This window comes from Diaphorina citri, unplaced genomic scaffold (genome assembly GCF_000475195.1).
Source record: "Diaphorina citri unplaced genomic scaffold, Diaci psyllid genome assembly version 1.1 scaffold200, whole genome shotgun sequence".
Classification (NCBI taxonomy): Eukaryota; Metazoa; Arthropoda; class Insecta; order Hemiptera; family Psyllidae; genus Diaphorina; species Diaphorina citri.
The window spans coordinates 186,256-205,152 of record NW_007377637.1 but is presented as its reverse complement, the minus strand read 5'-3'; the positions used below and the strand labels follow the sequence as shown (position 1 = coordinate 205,152).

At 40.6% G+C, this 18,897-nt stretch overlaps 3 protein-coding genes across 3 annotated transcripts in view; 2 read left to right on the top strand and 1 right to left on the bottom strand.

The window, feature by feature from the left end:
* The window catches only part of LOC103505860, a 47,679-nt gene extending 35,375 nt beyond the window's left edge, over positions 1-12,304 (top strand). The window contains exons 5-8 of the mRNA XM_026821078.1: positions 7,024-7,180; positions 8,948-9,219; positions 10,505-10,662; positions 11,436-12,304. Of these exons, the coding sequence (XP_026676879.1) occupies positions 7,024-7,180; positions 8,948-9,219; positions 10,505-10,662; positions 11,436-11,625 (777 nt within the window). The 3' untranslated portion in view covers positions 11,626-12,304. The remainder of the gene's footprint in view (positions 1-7,023; positions 7,181-8,947; positions 9,220-10,504; positions 10,663-11,435) is intronic.
* Positions 11,684-13,984, top strand: LOC103505859. The gene is made up of 4 exons (XM_026821077.1): positions 11,684-11,716; positions 12,694-12,723; positions 13,158-13,315; positions 13,747-13,984. The coding sequence occupies exons 1-4, from the start codon at positions 11,684-11,686 to the stop codon at positions 13,934-13,936; spliced, it is 411 nt and encodes a 136-aa protein (XP_026676878.1). The 3' UTR covers positions 13,937-13,984.
* A 1,761-nt stretch (positions 13,985-15,745) lies between these two features.
* LOC103505858 (kinesin-like protein KIF19) overlaps positions 15,746-18,897 on the bottom strand; it is a 27,174-nt gene continuing 24,022 nt past the window's right edge. The window contains exons 14-15 of the mRNA XM_026821083.1: positions 18,439-18,504; positions 15,746-16,088 (exon numbers count right to left, since the gene is read on the bottom strand). Of these exons, the coding sequence (XP_026676884.1) occupies positions 15,833-16,088; positions 18,439-18,504 (322 nt within the window). The 3' untranslated portion in view covers positions 15,746-15,832. The remainder of the gene's footprint in view (positions 16,089-18,438; positions 18,505-18,897) is intronic.

Genomic DNA, 18,897 nt, shown 5'->3' with positions numbered 1-18,897 from the left:
AGGAGAGAGGAGAGAAAGAGAGGAGAAGGAGCGGAAGAGAGACAGCTGTAGTTACAAAGTTATGAAGATGGTAAGGTGGGCTAACCCACAACACTCAAGTGCCGCTCCTAGACTTTGACTCCAATTATCTTAAAAAGAAGTCAGTGTGGGCTAGTCCGTTTTACCTCTTGGCCCCTCAATTAAGAACATTAAAACTCTCCCAAACGCAATCGAAACTCAGTCTAAATCACTGATAGTACTGGTTGAGGGTAAGTTCATGCTTTGCCTAAGGCATTATTGTATAGTTCCTCATAAGGTATAGCTAAAGGGACAGTAGTTGGGAAACTTGTAGTCAGAGAGAGAGAAAGAGGGGAAGGGGAAGAGAGAAGAGGAGAGAGAGAGAGAGGAGAAGGAGGGGAAGAGAGAAGAGGAGAGAGAGAAAGAGAGGAGAAGGAGGGGAAGAGAGAAGAGGAGAGGAGAGAGAGAAAGAGAGGGAGAGGAAGAGAGGAGAGGAGAGAGAGAGAGAGGAGAAGGAGGGGTAGAGAGAGAGGAGAGAGCTGTAATACATTTAATTTGATTAAGTTATTTCTTTATTTCTTTTGGTATCTACATTGTACATTATCTCTATCTCCCTCCGTCTGGCTCTCTTTCTCGCTATTCTTTCGCCCTCTCTCTCTCTCTCTCTCTCTCTCTCTTTAGTTTTTTAGTTTGGCTAATTTGATTATCAAAGTTTTTGTCCCTTTCTGTTCTCTCTCTCTCTCTCTTACTTCCTCTTCCCTTTTTCCTTATCTTTCTCTCTCTTTCCTCTATGTATAAGTACATGTGCGTCATTTTCTCTCTATTTTTCTTTTCTCTCTCTCTCTCTCTCTCTCTCTCTCTCTCTCTCTCTCTCTGGTTGAACCCGAAAAAAGCTAACAAACCGCCAAAACTAGTGTCGTAGGTCATAATCCTCCACAAAAACACAAATGTGGAAGAGGGAGAGAGAGAGATTGACTAACATACTATGTATATCATAATTTCAAACTAACTTATCTAATGAAGATGTGAACGAAGATATAGGTGGGAAACAGATTATAGAGGCTTAAGATAATAAGTGATAAGAAGATAATAATAGAAAGGGAAAGAGAGAGGGAGAGGGAGAGGGAGGGAGAGAGAGAGAGAGAGAGGAGAGGCTGTCAGGTCTACCTGATACCTGATAGTGATTGGCTGGCCAAACTGCTAAGATTTTTAGTCACGTTGTTTTTAGTTTTTACCTATTTGTCAACAAGCCACCCGCTACTCACATTAACCTCACCCAGCTTGACTAGAGCTGGGAAAAGGCAGCGGTACATGATTGATTACCGTACAAAGGTATTCTTTAACCATGATCGAATAAACTACGGGCTAAAAAATTCCCGGAGGGACGGGCCCTGCTTGTTTCCATTATTTCAGGGGGAACAGAGGTGACGTTTGGAAATCAGCCAAGCCCAAAATCGAGGCGCATGGAAGAGGTTGATCAAAAATGTCGACCACACTTGAGTGAGAAAGACATAGTAAAAGGAGGAGGAAAAAAAGAAACATTTTAGATTTTAGAGTGGACGTTAGACTGAAGAGAGAGAGAGAGAAGGAAAAGAGGTAAGAGGAAAATGGAGGGAATACTAGATTGAAGTTAAAAGAAAGAATTTAAGTCTTATCATCCCCAAATTGACGAGAGGTAGTGCCGGATTGGAGATAGCCAGCCTTTCCGGGAACGAACTTCATCTCTTTCGAATAATGTTCGTCGGGCGGGAATCGAACACGCAAACTAGCACTTACAAGGCAAGCTATCTTCTATCTAAGATGTAATCTTTGTTTGGCCATCCAGAGACCTCTTGAACTCTTCCTTTGTCTCTAAAGTGTAATGTTATGAGTTTCTTGTTTTTCTTCGAGCAACTACATTTTCTTTATTGAGAACAAACGGGAAACAAAAACCCAAGAAGAAGAAGGAAGAAGAAGGAAGAGGAGAAAAATAAGTGCAGAAAAAATTAATTCGATTGGAGAGTTTGAAGAAAATGAATGTTGGGGAAAAAAATAGAAAACTAGATAAGGGAAAGGAGAAAGATGAGAGAAACATAACAATAAATAAAACACAATGGTTTCTCGATCGGGAAAACAAAACGAGAATAAAATGAAATAAATGAAAATATCGTTAAAACAGAACACTGTAGACCAGTGCTGGAGAGTGGGACTAAAGAAGGTGTATTTAATTTCTGAAAACATCACTGGAAAATACACCTCAAAATGTTTCCAAAAGGTCTGAGAGAGAAATGCAACAGCGAAGGTCTTATCGTCCCGAAATCGAAGAGATAAGAAGAAAGAGAACAAACCTTGTCTGTATGGAACGAACCTTGTCCAGCCTTTTCGAGAACGAACCTTCTCTGTATAGAAAATGTTCGTCTCGAGCGGGAATACCCTCCAAGCTAAACAGGCAGTTCTTACTTATACCTACTACACTATACTATACTGACAAGGCTCTCTCTCAATCTCTAGTGTTGTAGTGTTTCCTCTTGTGCGTATTGCATACTTAAAATAAATACCAGGCACTCATACAAATTTGTGTCACGACCAACCCCTTAGCATTTTGCATTGCACATCCCGCAATGTTACGGAAAAATGAGTCCTTGTCATAGGTCGAATGGAAGAGGACGCCTTTGAACCTCACCCCCTATTGATTCCTTGTTATCCATTTTTTCCCGCCAGGAAAAATCTAAATAGAGTCGCCGTATAGAGTTGAATATTAAAGGGGAAAGTGGGAAGGAATTGAGCAACAAATATCCCCAAGGGAAATCTGTAACCATTTCATTTTCTTTCTTCTTTCTAGTCTCTCTCCCTCTCTGTCCTTATACCCTTTTCTGTCCACTCCTATTTTTCTCCCCTCCCTCCCTCCCTCTCTCTTTCTTTACATCGCATTTTTTTTCTATCCACTCCTTTTCTTCTTCTTCTTCTTCTTCTTCTCCTCCTCCTTCTTCCTCCTCCTTCTTCCTCCTCCTCTTCTCTCCTGATCTCTCTCTCTCTATTATATACCTGCATGTCTTCAGCATCTTCTTTATAATCGCTCTCTCTATCTCCCTTCTGATTCTCTCTCTCTCTCTCTCTCCCCCTCTTTCTTTCTCTCTCTCCCTCTCTCTCTCTTGATATTCTCTCTCTCTCTCTCTCTCTCTCTCTCTCTCTCTCTCTCTCTCTCTCACTCACTCACTCACTCACTCCCTCTTGATATACTCTCTTATTTCCCGATCCCTTCTCGGTATTTGTTGTTCTGTTTCACACTTTACATAAATCTCCCCTTAACGTCATAAGTCATAACATATTAAGGTACGAAAAGTGTGGTAGCCAAGTGTGGTTTTCATAGCGAGTAGATTCTTAGTGACCCAAAAGACCCAAAAAAACACAACCCCGACCCAAAGTTGTGACTTTTGTTAGAAAAGAATAGCTCACCCTTAAAGTGGATTTAGCTAAAAATCACCTCTGTGTTGCTTCTGAGCACACAGAGAGGGCATAATACAATACGAAGTTCCTACTCTGTCGTTTATATCTGGATTGCATTAAGAGACCATCTTGAGGGAGAGGAGAGCAGAGTAACAGATTGAGTGAGTGAGAAAAATGCGAACAGGAAATGAGATAAATATGTTGGATAAAATCAGGAAAAGAATAATAAAGAAAGAGGGGGAGAGAGAGAGAGCGAGAGAGAGATGGATGAAAGGAAAGTAGGGAAAAAATGCGAGGAAACTTCTGAAAGCAGGAAACAACCCGGAATAAGGGAAACATCGACAGAAAGAGAGGGAGGGAGAGAAGAGACAGACCAGCATCAAATATAATTATTACAAGTTCCTTGTTTATTCTGCAATAGTAAAGGGACTTTTCATTTACTTGCAAATTCAGCGAGGTATATTTTATTCTATGGAATTGTTCTGCTCAAACCAACAGGTCTTGGAGTCCTTGGGGACTAGACAGTTCTAGCTGACAACGACATTGTGTATTAGGTCATCATTATCAACATAACCATCATCGTTCTGGTTTTCAACCAGGTCGATTCACGAGACCTCTCCAAAATGTTCTGTCTCTGTACGAGAGTTGTATAGGTCTAATCCCAATCACCACCTTTTCCACCATTCTAATTTTATCCATCCATCTCTTATATTGCAGGATTCTCGCTGGCAGTAGGCCTCATCATCTTTGCGTCAGTGCTGAGTGATGCATTCCTAGAGAACGCACAACGTAAAGTCACCATTCCAGCGTCCTTCCACAGTGGCTCGCACGGTAAGTTGAAAACCATTCTTGAAAGGACTTCTCACTCCTCGAGCGTAAATGTCTCTCGAGACTTTGGTTTTCGTTCAAAGTCGCCCAAACTTTGCAGAAAGGTTCTTTATAAAATGAAGATCAAAAGTCTCCTCAGGCCCAAGGTCGTGAAATGTACGGTTCGGCCGCTATTCGGCCTCTTATTTAGGCTATTCTTTATCAAAAGCCCAAAAGAGTTAACGTCCCTATCGCTGTTGAGTTTTCTCGCAAATATTTCTGATGTAGGTTTAACTCTAGGTACGAGCTGAAATGTTTGAAGTAAACTTACAGAAATTCCTGGAATTGGAAGGATTTCGGGAAGAAAACCACCTTTATATTTTTTCCGGGAACATGACGCATCTATGTGTCGAATTTGTAGATGCAATCACTGGATTTATGTCCTGAAATATCTTAATTATACGTAGGAGGACCTAGATAATAAGTAGGTACATATTTTGAAACTACTTTGACGACCGTCCTAAGATTGGCAATATCTTGCTACTTGCTACAAGGAAAAAAGGGCCAAATTTTAAAATAATCTTGGTAAATTTTTATATTTTTTATACATATAATTTCACACATGGCCTTGCTACTTAGCGTGTAAATAAATAAAATACATATAATTTATTATTTCACTTTGCACAAACTCGTAAAGATCTCAATTCTATGCAGAATCTGCACTGAAGGATCTAAACCTCACCTAATGAGGAGCTGTAATGCTGTAAAGTTCGTCTTTTTATTGTCAAAGCAGGTGTTTTCCTCAGAATGTAATGGGGGTATTAAAAACTTCTCAGGCAAGGTATTACACCTTCATTGTATAACCGAAAATGTTTTACAACTTGCTACAAGGAAAAAAGGGCCAAATTTTAAAATAATCTTGGTAAATTTTTATATTTTTTATACATATAATTTCACACATGGCCTTGTTACTTAGCGTGTAAATAAATAAAAAAATAAATAAAATACATATAATTTATTATTTCACTTTGCACAAACTCGTAAAGATCACAATTCTATGCAGAATATGCACTGAAGGATCTAAACCTCACCTAATGAGAAGCTGTAATGCTGTAAAGTTCGTCTTTTTATTGTCAAAGCAGGTGTTTTCGTCAGAATGTAATGGGGGTATTAAAAACTTCTCAGGCAAGGTATTACACCTTCATTGTATAACCGAAAATGTTTTACAGCCAGCTTAGAGGGTACCTAAAAGCTGTTCTACCAGCATATAGGGAAAAGTTGGGCAACTTTTTCTTTCTAAAAGAAACTCTCTTACGAAAGAGTTTGTGTTTGTGTTCGCCTTTGTAAATACAGTTCCCTATGCCGTTTCCTTCTTTGTAAATACGTTAGAATGAGCTGAGATTGTATTTTATAAGAACAGGTAGACCTGACAGACGGACCTTTTCAGCCGTACCTGTCAGGTCTACCTGATAGTGTGTGTGTGCTCATCAGGTATCAGGTAAACCTGACAGACGGACCTGATCAGGTGGTACCTGTCAGATCTACCTGATAGAGAGTGGCTGGCCTTATACCTTCAATGTTCACCTCGTACCTAGCCTGTTATTTGCCCTGACTTTAATTCATGACAGACGGACCTTTTCAGCCGTACCTGTCAGGTCTACCTGATAGTGTGTGTGTGCTCATCAGGTATCAGGTAAACCAGACAGACGGACCTGATCAGGTGTACCTGTCAGATCTACCTGATAGAGAGTGGCTGGCCTTATACCTTCAAGGTTCACCTCGTACCTAGCCTGTTATTTGCCCTGCTTTATAAGAATGTTTCGTGAATCGCGAAATGTAAAGTACTTTGCATGATGAATAAACATGAGGGTAGAGAAATAAAACATACGGGTAGGGCGAAAAGATGCGGTTAAAAACTTATGCCTCCGAGGTTGACCTGGCTATTAAGTATAGGGAAATCCTTGTTTCATCTCAATCCCGAGTTGGTAAACTCCAGCATAAATGAATGGACATGTAAAGTTTTTTGGCATCTCTCCTTTCTCAACCAGCTCCCCCTAATTGTGACTAAAACTTACTTGTCTTCTTTTTTCAAGGTGAAACAAAGTCACCTCAGAATCTGTCAGTAAGCTCTTCAGTGAATCGCGAAATGTAAAGTACTTTGCATGATGAATAAACATGAGGGTAGAGAAATAAAACATACGGGTAGAGCGAAAAGATGCGGTTGAAAAACTTAATGCCTACGTACGCTTTTCCGAGGTTGACCAGGCTATTAAGTATAGGGAAATCCTCATTTCATCTCAATCCTGAGTTGGTAAACTTCAGCATAAATGAAAGGACATGTAAAGTTTTTTTGGCATCTCTCCTTTCTCAACCAGCTCCCCCTAACTCTGACTAAAACTTACTTGTCTTCTTTTTAAGGTGAAACAAAGTCACCTCAGAATCTGTCAGTAAGCTCTTCAATAGTCAATTAACTAAATTCCTTATTTTTCCAGGAAACTCCCTTCAGACGACAAAGAATCTCTATTCAAATCACGGCGGAGGGCTGGACTCGAACTCTCACTCTCAGTCACAAAGTACCTTGCTCTACGACTACAAATACGGATGGTCTTTCTATGTGGCGACGGTGTCGTTTATCATGTCAGAAATAACGGCCATCATCTCGATGACGGTCTACTTAAGCTCTTCAATAGTCAATTAACTAAATTCCTTATTTTTCCAGGAAACTCCCTTCAGACGACAAAGAATCTCTATTCAAATCACGGCGGAGGGCTGGACTCGAACTCTCACTCTCAGTCACAAAGTACCTTGCTCTACGACTACAAATACGGATGGTCTTTCTATGTGGCGACGGTGTCGTTTATCATGTCGGAAATAACGGCCATCATCTCGATGACGGTCTACTTGAAACGGTTTTCGTCCGTCGAAGACATGGTCCGAATTATGGTGCCAGGTAATTTGAGGAGACTGGCTGTGGTCAGGTCGAAACTAGAACTTTAATATTTTACAGTGGTTTAATCATTATAAGTCCAGCCACTCACTATCAGGTAGACCTGACAGGTACCAAACCCCTCATCCCCACCCCCCTAAACGCTCTCACGCCCCAATTTTTTCACACGTAAACATTCCCCTATGAAAATTTCCTACCATGTAGTTCTCTAAAGTGCCTCCTTAAATATTGCTTAGAGTCAAAGGCTAAATATGCATAATGTCAGCGAAGATAGCGAAGGAAACGCAAATAGAAAGGCCAGATGGGACGTGATTAGACTTAACCAAGTGGAAACGTGTACTTGTGCCTACAGGGTGGCGTGTATGTACTTGTGTCTACAAATATGCCATTGAAGTCATTGAACGAACGAAGTGAGGTCCAGGTTTTTTTCCATTATTTCAGAGGGAACAGAGGGGACGTTTGGAAATCAGCCAAGCCCAAAATCGAGGCGCATGGAAGAGGTTGATCAAAAATGTCGACCACACTTGAGTGAGAAAGACATAGTAAAAGAAGGAGGAGGAGGAGGAAAAGAAGAACATTTTAGATTTTAGAGTGGACGTTAGACTGAAGAGAGAGAGAGAGACAAGGAAAAGAGGTAAGAGGAAAATGGAGGGAATACTAGCTTGAAGTTAAAAGAAGGAATTTAGGTCTTATCATCCCCAAATTGACGAGAGGGAGGGCCGGATAGGAGATAGCCAGCCTTTCCAGGAACGAACTTCATCTCTTTCGAATAATGTTCGTCGGGCGGGAATCGAACACGCAAACTAACACTTACAAGGCAAGCTATCTTCTATCTAAGATGCAATCTTTGTCTGGCCATCCAGAGACCTCTTGAACTCTTCCTTTGTTTCTAAAGTGTAATGTTATGAGTTTCTTGTTTTTCTTCGAGCAACTACATTTTCTTTATTGAGAACAAACGGAAACAAAAACCCAAGAAGAAGAAGGGAAAGAAGAAGGAAGAGGAGAAAAATAAGTGCAGAAAAAATTAATTCGATTGGAGAGTTTGAAGAAAATGAATGTTGGGAAAAAAAATAGAAAACTAGATAAGAGAGAGGAGAAGGAGCGGTACATGATTGATTACCAAGATCATCAATTATCCGGATACCAACTTTTATTGTCGTGATTTTAAACTTGTATGATTTCTGTTAGATAAAACTTTGCATCTTGGCAAACCATGGTTCCTTCCATTTCTCAAATTCCCTTGTTCAATTTCAGGAGGGGATCGCAAGCTGCGCCAGTATCACCAGAACTGCCAGAAGAAAAGCAAGGAGACCGACATCGTGGACCCTTTATGGTGCCAGGTAATTTGAGGAGACTGGCTGTGGTCAGGTCGAAACTAGAACTTTAATATTTTACAGTGGTTTAATCATTATAAGTTCAGCCACTCAATATTAGGTAGATCTGACAGGTACGGCTGAAAAGGTCCGTCTGCCAGGTCTACCTGATACCTGATAGTGATTGGCTGGCCAAACTGCTAAGATTTTTAGTCACGTTGTTTTTAGTTTTTACCTATTTGGCAACAAGCCACCCGCTACTCACAATAACCTCACCCAGCTTGACTAGAGCTGGGAAAAGGCAGCGGTACATAATTGATTACCAAGATCATCAATTATCCGGATACCAACTTTTATTGTCGTGATTTTAAACTTGTATGATTTCTGTTAGATAAAACTTTGCATCTTGGCAAACCATGGTTCCTTCCATTTCTCAAATTCCCTTCTTTAATTTCAGGAGGGGATCGCAAGCTCCGCCAGTATCACCAGAACTGCCAGAAGAAAATCAAGGAGACCGATATCGTGGACCCCAGCCCCCTGTCCGGGGAACCACTCAAGTCTCCCATCCACTCGTCCACCCCTAGTCCATCCATAGCAGACTGCAAACCCGGCATGGGTGGTGAAAGCAAAGTGCCGGACATTTGCACCAATGCCGTCCATCCGAAGATCAACCGGAACGATAACCTCATGGGCATCACGGTGCCTATAGTGACCAACAATAAGAAGAAGGTAGGTGCCTATAGTGACCAACAATAAGAAGAAGGTAGGTGCCTATAGTGACCAACAATAAGAAGAAGGTAGGTGCCTACAGTAACCAACAATAAGAAGAAGGTAGGTGCCTATAGTGACCAACAGTAAGAAGAAGGTAGGTGCCTTTAGTGACCAACAATAAGAAGAAGGTAGGTGCCTATAGTGACCAATAATAAGAAGAAGGTAGGTCCCTATAGTGACCAACAATAAGAAGAAGGTAGGTGCCTATAGTGACCAACAATAAGAAGAAGGTAATAGTAATAATTCATTTAATAATCATCCTTCTTTCTGTCATAAGTATGAGGCCTGTCTCACGGTCTGACATTGGAAGCGTAGACTTGCGATTTTCAGTAGAGCGTGAAGGTGGTCTCTTCTTGATCCCTTGTGAGCCTTGTCCATTTTTGTATGGGATTATTGCACTATTAGTTTGTTTAGTAGAGTGTAGTCACTTACAAAACGAAATCTATGAATATACCTACATCACTTTCACAGTCTACATCATTTTCATAGGTTTGGTTAGGAGTGTCAGGTATACTTGATCAGGTGTACCTGTCAGGTCTACCTGATAGCAAGGCCAACCTAAAATGTCTTTAGGGATCCTTGTTTCTCCATCAAATTCAATTGGTCTCTCACAGTAAGAAGAAGGTAGGTGCCTATAGTGACCAACAATAAGAAGAAGGTAGGTGCCTATAGTGACCAACAATAAGAAGAAGGTAGGTCCCGATAGTGACCAACAATAAGAAGAAGGTAGGTGCCTATAGTGACCAACAATAAGAAGAAGGTAGGTGCCTATAGTGACCAACAATAAGAAGAAGGTAGGTGCCTGTAGTGACCAACAATAAGAAGAAGGTAGGTGCCTATAGTGACCAACAATAAGAAGAAGCCCGTCTCACGGTCTGACATTGGAAGCGTAGACTTGCGACTTTTAGTAGAGCGTGAAAGCGGTCTCTTCTTGATCCCTTGTGTGCCTTGTCCATTTTTAAATAGGATTATTGCACTATTAGTTTGTTTAGTAGAGTGTAGTCACCTACAAAACGAAATCTATGAATATACCTACATCATTTTCACAGTCTACATCATTTTCATAAGTTTGGTTTTGAAGTGTTAGATATACTTGATCAGGTGTACCTGTCAGGTCTACAGGATAGCAAGGCCAACCTAAAATGACTTTAGGGATCCTTGTTTCTCAATCAAATTCAATGTGTCTCTTCTTAACCTACAACCTTGGTTTTTCTCTCAGCATTTATTTTTCCAATAATTTCAGGTATGCAAGTGCAAACCGCAGAACCGCTACAACACGGTGGGCAATGCTGTTCCCAACAGAAGATTCAACACGTTGCAACCCGGAGTAGAGCCATTCAGCGGGTTGCCCAATGATACCAAGTATAACTCCTTGGATCGGTATATCTCGGGAGCGAACAGGTAAATCACAGAGGTACCTAGCCTAGCTTAGGGTGAATTTCACCAATGTTTTTTGCAGTCTCTAGAAGGCTTGGCTAACAGTCTGTTAAGTTCAATTTGATTTGTATAGTTTTAACAGAGCAGTTAAGCTAACAGCCTGTTAGGGGCTAAAAGAAGGTTGGTGAAACACACCATTAGTCTAAAAAGACGGGGTCGGCGTTTTTCATCAGCCTCTCAATCAACCATAGCTAGGGTGATTGCTTCGGGATACATTTTGGATTACGAGTGGATACCTTCCCACTCAACCCAATGATACCAAGTATAACTCCTTGGATCGGTATATCTCGGGAGCGAACAGGTAAATCACAGAGGTACCTAGCCTAGCTTAGGGTGGATTTCACCAATGTTTTTTGCAGTCCCTAGAAGGCTTGGCTAACAGTCTGTTAATTTCAATTTGATTTGTATAGTCTTAACAAAGCAGTTAAGCAAACAGCCTGTTAGGGGCTAAAAGAAGGTTGGTGAAACACACCATTAGTCATTAGTCTAAAAAGACGGGGTCGGCGTTTTCGTCAGCCTCTCAATCAACCATAGCTAGGGTGATTGCTTCGGGATACATTTTGATTACGAGTGGATACCTTTGCACTCAGCCTTGGCTATTTCTTTAGCAAGGGAAATTTCAGGCTGGTGAAGTCATCCAGCCAGGCTCTGAAATCCTCTCTTTAGACTCAGGGGGTGAAAGGACTCTTCAGTCCTATGCAGTCAGAAAATAACCAAGATATTCTTTTTCCACCCAGGTACGCCCAAGACCAAACCAGTTCCGAGTCCAGCACCTCCAGCATTCTCATCACCAACTACAAGAACAACTCCACCGCTATCAAAACGTTCAACACGTTGCCTCACAAGAACCGGTTGAACCGTTTAGACAGCCAACGTCTTTGCGTGAGTCCGAGTGACTCTTATACGAGTGTGTCGAGTAGTTTATGACATCAGACCACCAACTGTGTCCCGGTGATTATACACAGTGATGAAGAGATCGTGTAAAATGGGACAGTTGGGGACTACAGTGTCCCGTCTCGTAATTGGGGACTATTATGTCCCTTCTTGAAGAGATCGTGTAAAACGGGACAGTTGGGGACTATTGTGTCCCGTCTCGTAATTGGGGACTACTGAATCTCGTCTTGTAATACGGGACTATTATATCCCTTCTCGGTTACTAAGTACGGTCTCATAATTGGCGACTATACGTATTGTGATTCATGAGACTCTTGAGACATGAGTTTTCCAAAGGCCAGCCACTCACGCTCCGACATTCGAGTCGTAGAGATCTAACTTTGTCTGACCTGGGTCTCTCAGACCGCCAGAACATGTGTGGCTTCCGACTTCAGTCTTCAGAGTACTTCAGACCGTCTGAAAGACCTAGAAGTCGGAAGGTTTTTTTCCACCACAAACGTTCCGGAGTTCTGACAGATCTAGGTCCATCCGACAATCGTGAGTGGTCGGCCCAAATCAACACATTCTTCCACATCCTTAATATAGGTACATATGAATTCAATAGGTTCTGATTGTTGTAGAAGTGTTTTGTACCTTTATACAGGTAAAGTGATAGTGTACAGGTAAGTTACTATGTACAACTCAGTAGAGTCTTTTAGCTAGTGCCAAATGATACCATATCAAATGTGATTGCTAGAATCTACAGTTTCTAAGGCCAGCCACTCACTATCAGGTATCAGGTAGACCTAACAGCCGGACCTGACCAGGTGTATCTGTCAGGTCTACCTTATAGTGATTGGCTGGCCTGAGGTACTAAAATGATATCTCTATCCTGTCTTACAGTGTTATTTGTGATAGTTAAGTATTTCTTACTTATTTTTCGCGTCCGGAATAACCAATAGTGACCAACAATAAGAAGAAGGTAGGTGCCTATAGTGACCAACAATAAGAAGAAGGTAGGTGCCTATAGTGACCAATAATAAGAAGAAGGTAGGTGCCTACAGTAACCAACAATAAGAAGAAGGTAGGTGCCTATAGTGACCAACAATAAGAAGAAGGTAGGTGCCTATAGTGACCAACAATAAGAAGAAGGTAATAGTAATAATTCATTTAATAATCATCCTTCTTTCTGTCATAAGTATGAGGCCTGTCTCACGGTCTGACATTGGAAGCGTAGACTTGCGATTTTCAGTAGAGCGTGAAGGTGGTCTCTTCTTGATCCCTTGTGAGCCTTGTCCATTTTTGTATGGGATTATTGCACTATTAGTTTGTTTAGTAGAGTGTAGTCACTTACAAAACGAAATCTATGAATATACCTACATCACTTTCACAGTCTACATCATTTTCATAGGTTTGGTTAGGAGTGTCAGGTATACTTGATCAGGTGTACCTGTCAGGTCTACCTGATAGCAAGGCCAACCTAAAATGTCTTTAGGGATCCTTGTTTCTCCATCAAATTCAATTGGTCTCTCCTTAACCTACAACCTTGGTTTTTCTCTCAGCATTTATTTTTCCAATAATTTCAGGTATGCAAGTGCAAACCGCAGAACCGCTACAACACGGTGGGCAATGCTGTTCCCAACAGAAGATTCAACACGTTGCAACCCGGAGTAGAGCCATTCAGCGGGTTGCCCAATGATACCAAGTATAACTCCTTGGATCGGTATATCTCGGGAGCGAACAGGTAAATCACAGAGGTACCTAGCCTAGCTTAGGGTGAATTTCACCAATGTTTTTTGCAGTCTCTAGAAGGCTTGGCTAACAGTCTGTTAAGTTCAATTTGATTTGTATAGTTTTAACAGAGCAGTTAAGCTAACAGCCTGTTAGGGGCTAAAAGAAGGTTGGTGAAACACACCATTAGTCTAAAAAGACGGGGTCGGCGTTTTTCATCAGCCTCTCAATCAACCATAGCTAGGGTGATTGCTTCGGGATACATTTTGGATTACGAGTGGATACCTTCCCACTCAACCTTGGCTATTTCTTTAGCAAGGGAAATTTCAGGCTGGTGAAGTCATCCAGCCAGGCTCTGAAATCCTCTCTTTAGACTCAGGGGGTGAAAGGACTCTTCAGTCCTATGCAGTCAGAAAATAACCAAGATATTCTTTTTCCACCCAGGTACGCCCAAGACCAAACCAGTTCCGAGTCCAGCACCTCCAGCATTCTCATCACCAACTACAAGAACAACTCCACCGCTATCAAAACGTTCAACACGTTGCCTCACAAGAACCGGCTGAACCGTTTAGACAGCCAACGTCTTTGTGTGAGTCCGAGTGACTCTTATACGAGTGTGTCGAGTAGTTTATGACATCAGACCACCAACTGTGTCCCGGTGATTATACACAGTGATGAAGAGATCGTGTAAAATGGGACAGTTGGGGACTACAGTGTCCCGTCTCGTAATTGGGGACTATTATGTCCCTTCTTGAAGAGATCGTGTAAAACGGGACAGTTGGAGACTATTGTGTCCCGTCTCGTAATTGGGGACTACTGAATCTCGTCTTGTAATACGGGACTATTATGTCCCTTCTCGGTTACTAAGTACGGTCTCATAATTGGCGACTATATTGTGATTCTTGAGACATGAGTTTTCCAAAGGCTAGCCACTCACGCTCCGACATTCGAGTCGTAGAGATCTAACTTTGTCTGACCTAGGTCTCTCAGACCGCCAGAACATGTGTGGCTTCCGACTACAAGAACAACTCCACCGCTATCAAAACGTTCAACACGTTGCCTCACAAGAACCGGCTGAACCGTTTAGACAGCCAACGTCTTTGTTTTTTAAACTGGACTACCCAAATAGCTTAGTAGCACCTGTACTAAACCATAGGAAAACCGCATAGGGGAAATCGTTTCCATTTCTGAAGGTAAAAAAATACCTTTATTTATATTCTTTACAGGTGGAGATGATCAACTTACTCTTTACTGTGTATTGGAGGCAGTGCATCATAGGCGGTATAAGGGATTCCACTTGTGTCTACTGGATAAGACGTGGCATGGATTTCCTGCTGATAGAGCGAGTACAAATCTTGAAGATCCGACGGCAAATTCATACGCTCTTCTGCAAAATAAGATAGAAACTCCGTCACTAAAGGTCTTAGCAGTTATGTAAAGTGACGTTAAACCCCCAAAACTTCCGGTAAATAAAGAATACGAGTATAAGGTAAAACATTAAGGAGCGCGGCAGCCCTCTGCCCCGCCAAGTCAGGAAAGTTTGACAGTGCTATCAAATTATAAAGCAGTTGTTTCTCTGTTGGTAAGTTTTTTTTACCTTCATCTTTTACCACTCAAGTGGAGTTGCCATTACTAGTCAGTCTTTTCCAAAAGAGGGAGAAAGCCAACTTCCTTTTCCAATCAACTTTGAATTTTAACACAAAGTTTACAATGCTTGCCTCTTTTTTTTGTACACCTAGGTACGTTCTTTATTTACACAATTTTGATTTTTCTCCTTTTGATTTATGGGTCATCTTATAAAGAAGAATGACAAAGCCAGTTCTCTGATTAGCCCAAGGCCTAAATTTTTATTGACTTTTTTTAGTCATCATACGAACTTTCTCTTAGGACTAGTTTGGACTGGCAGCGAATGTGGTGGTGCCATTACGTCCAAACTTGTACAAAGGGAAATTTCGTATGATGACTAAAAAAACAGTGACATAATAAAATTGTACCAGCTGTTAAAAACATTTGCATCTTGCCTCTTTTTTTTGTACACCTAGGTACGTTCTTTATTTACACAATTTTGATTTTTCTCCTTTTGATTTATGGGTCATCTTATAAATAAGGAATGACAAAGCCAGTTCTCTGATTAGCCCGAGGCCTAAATTTTTATTGACTTTTTTTTTAGTCATCATACGAACTTTCTCTTAGGACTAGTTTGGACTGGCAGCGAATGTGGTTGTGCCATTACGTCCAAACTTGTACAAAGGGAAATTTCGTATGATGACTAAAAAAACAGTGACATAATAAAATTGTACCAGCTTTTAACATTATGAACTCCGCGAACTTGTCAATTAGAACATAAAAAACGAAAATGCGAAACAGATAACATTAAACGAAAACGAACCGCACATGAAATTCTCCACATAAAAAGTATAAGTTAAGTGTGAGTGTTGGCAAACCAAAAATGTCATTTAATTTGCATTTAGTTTCTCAGCATTTTCTACGCTTGAGCAGCCTGCAAATGGTATAAATACGAACACAAGCCTCAATATTTTCTCAAATCATTAGAAATGGGCGGGAACAATATTGGGGGCGGTACAGGAGAGGGCGTGTCTCTCGCCTGCTTGAAGTTATGATTTGTCCCGTCCCGAGGGACCCGAATATCTTCGACTGTTTCCGTCTCGTTCTCTTCTATAATGTTGTAGTTTCGTCGGCCCGGCTGTTTGGCGGTCAAGGTTGTCCTCTGAATTGGTGGCAGAACGGAGACGGATTCCACATCGCTGGAATTGCTTGAGCCACCACTGAAATCAAAAACATAAAAGGGAGTTTGGTACGGATTTACGGAAGATCAAGTGAATTTACGGAAAATTTAAGGGAGTTTGATACTGATTTACGGAACCTTCAAGGGAATTTGACACGGATTTACGGAAGCTTTAAGGGATTTTTTGATACGGTTTTACAGAAGCTTTAAGGGATTTTTTGATACGGTTTTACGAAAGCTTTAAGGGAGTTTTTGATACGGGTTTACGGAAGCTTTAAGTGAGTTTTTGATACGGGTTTAGGGAAGCTTTAAGGGATTTTTTCATATGAATTTACGGTATTACTAATTTAGTCTTCTTGGATACTGATTTACGGAACCTTCAAGGGAATTTGACACGGATTTACGGAAGCTTTAAGGGATTTTTTGATACGGGTTTACGGAAGCTTTAAGTGAGTTTTTGATACGGGTTTAGGGAAGCTTTAAGGAATTTTTTCATATGAATTTACGGCATTACTAATGTTGTAGTTTCGTCGGCCCGGCTGTTTGGCGGTCAAGGTTGTCCTCTGAATTGGTGGCAGAACGGAGACGGATTCCACATCGCTAGAATTGCTTGAGCCACCACTGAAATCAATATCGTTATAAAAGGAAGTTTGATACGGATTTACGGAAGATCAAGTGAATTGGATACGGATTTACGGAAGATTTAAGGGAGTTTGATACTGATTTACGGAACCTTCAAGGGAATTTGACACGGATTTACGGAAGCTTTAAGGGATTTTTTGATACGGGTTTACGGAAGCTTTGAGTGAGTTTATGATACGGGTTTACGGAAGCTTTAAGGGATTTTTTTATACGAATTTACGGTATTACTAATTTAGTCTTCTTAATTGTCCTCCAGACGATCCAACATTATAACAGAACTTACCTAGTAGATATTCGAAGAGGAACATCACTTCCGTTTGAAATTGTACTTCCATAGTTGGACAGGATTCTGAAATAGATATAGCATGCCCCAAGTTAATCATAGGTACATAATTTATTATTTATATTAAAGAGAGATTTGAACAGTTTGAAAAAGGAATTCGACGAGGTAATTTTCTAAACTTTACCTTCCAAATATATCATTTATGAAATAAGTAGCCCAGTTCCAAAAGTGGACAACTCGAAAATTGAGTTATTGGTATCCCTGGATTCGTACGAGTTTTTCGTGTTTTCCCTAAAAAAGTTTATTGGGTAGATGTTTTGTTATATCATTCTCATCGCCATCATCGGAGATTTTATGTTTGAGTCGAGATATTTCGTTTCTCAAATCTGCTATCACACTTCGATACTGGGAGATTTGAAAGGAGACGTCCAGCTGGTTTCGCTCTACCTGCAAACATTTGAAGGTATTCTTGATTTTCTAGTGTTCTTCAAAAGTGATGGTTCAACCTACGTAATTATTATTACGTAAATAGGTAGAAACCTCTAAAATTGATATGCAGCTTTAGACGTTCAACTCTTGATAACAATCACTTTTAGGGTCTAATAGTGTCATACTGGACTCCGCACAAAGGAATTTCGTCAGAAAAGTCCCCCATTTCAATGTAATGTAACTATCACTTTTCATTTCAGTGTTTGTACCCAGGCCTTTTGAGACATCTTCGGCCTCCGTCCTGTACAAGTGGCCGATAGCCTGTGATACCTATATCTAAATTTATGCCACATGAATCGCAATGTACCTACTACTCTAGGTGTTACTTACCTTATGCGATATGCCCGTAGCTCTGGCAGCATACACAAGGGTGTTTTTGGATTCTTCCCTATGGCTCAGACCTGGATTGACATGAGCTATCATCACAGTTTTACAGTTCCCACTCAGTGCTTCCCTCAGCAGCCTGTAAGCGAGGAAATCAGAAAATCATCCGAAGTTGGATTGTTATTGTCATTGAATTTTTTGCCCCTAATTATCAGAAGTTTTAATGTTATTTTCTCATTCATTTTTTGTGCACTTTCGAAGTTAATCCGAGTTTACATTGAATTGTTTTGACTCAGATTACACTTGGTAGTCTGGTCGTTAGTGCCAACACTGCTCATGTTTCCTCGGATATATTTTACAAGTCTTCTTAAGGTCATTTATTAGCTCCTCTCCAGTTCGAAGAATAATAATTTTTGTAATCTGGGACTCATGCTTGGATAATAATTAACAATTTCAAGGCCAGGGTATAGCAGCTTGGGCAGGGGAAAAAATACTGGTCACAATAGATCTACAGAGGTCGCAGTGTTAATTGCATACTCTTTTGGGAGAGGAGCAACCAGTCCCATAATAAATAAATAAATAATAATACGGCATTACTAATTTAGTCTTCTTAATTGTCCTCCAGACGATCCAACATTATAACAGAACTTACCTAGTAGATATTCGAAGAGGAACATCACTTCCGTTTGAAATTGTACTTCCATAGTTGGACAGGATTCTGAAATAGATATAGCATGCCACAAGTTAATCATAGGTACATAATTTATTATTTATATTAAAGAGAGATTTGAACAGTTTAAATAAGGAATTCGACGAGGTAGGTAATTTTCTATTTTCTAAACTTTACCTTCCAAATATATCATTTATGAAATGAGTAACCCAGTTCCAAATGTGGACAACTCAAAAATTGAGTTATTGGTATCCCTGGATTCGTACGAGTTTTTCGTGTTTTCCCTAAAAAAATTTATCGGGTAGATGTCCAATTTTTAAACTGGACTACCCAAATAGCTTAGTAGCACCTGTACTAAACCATAGGAAAACCGCATAGGGGAAATCGTTTCCATTTCTGAAAGTAAAAAAAATACCTTTATTTATATTCTTTACAGATGGA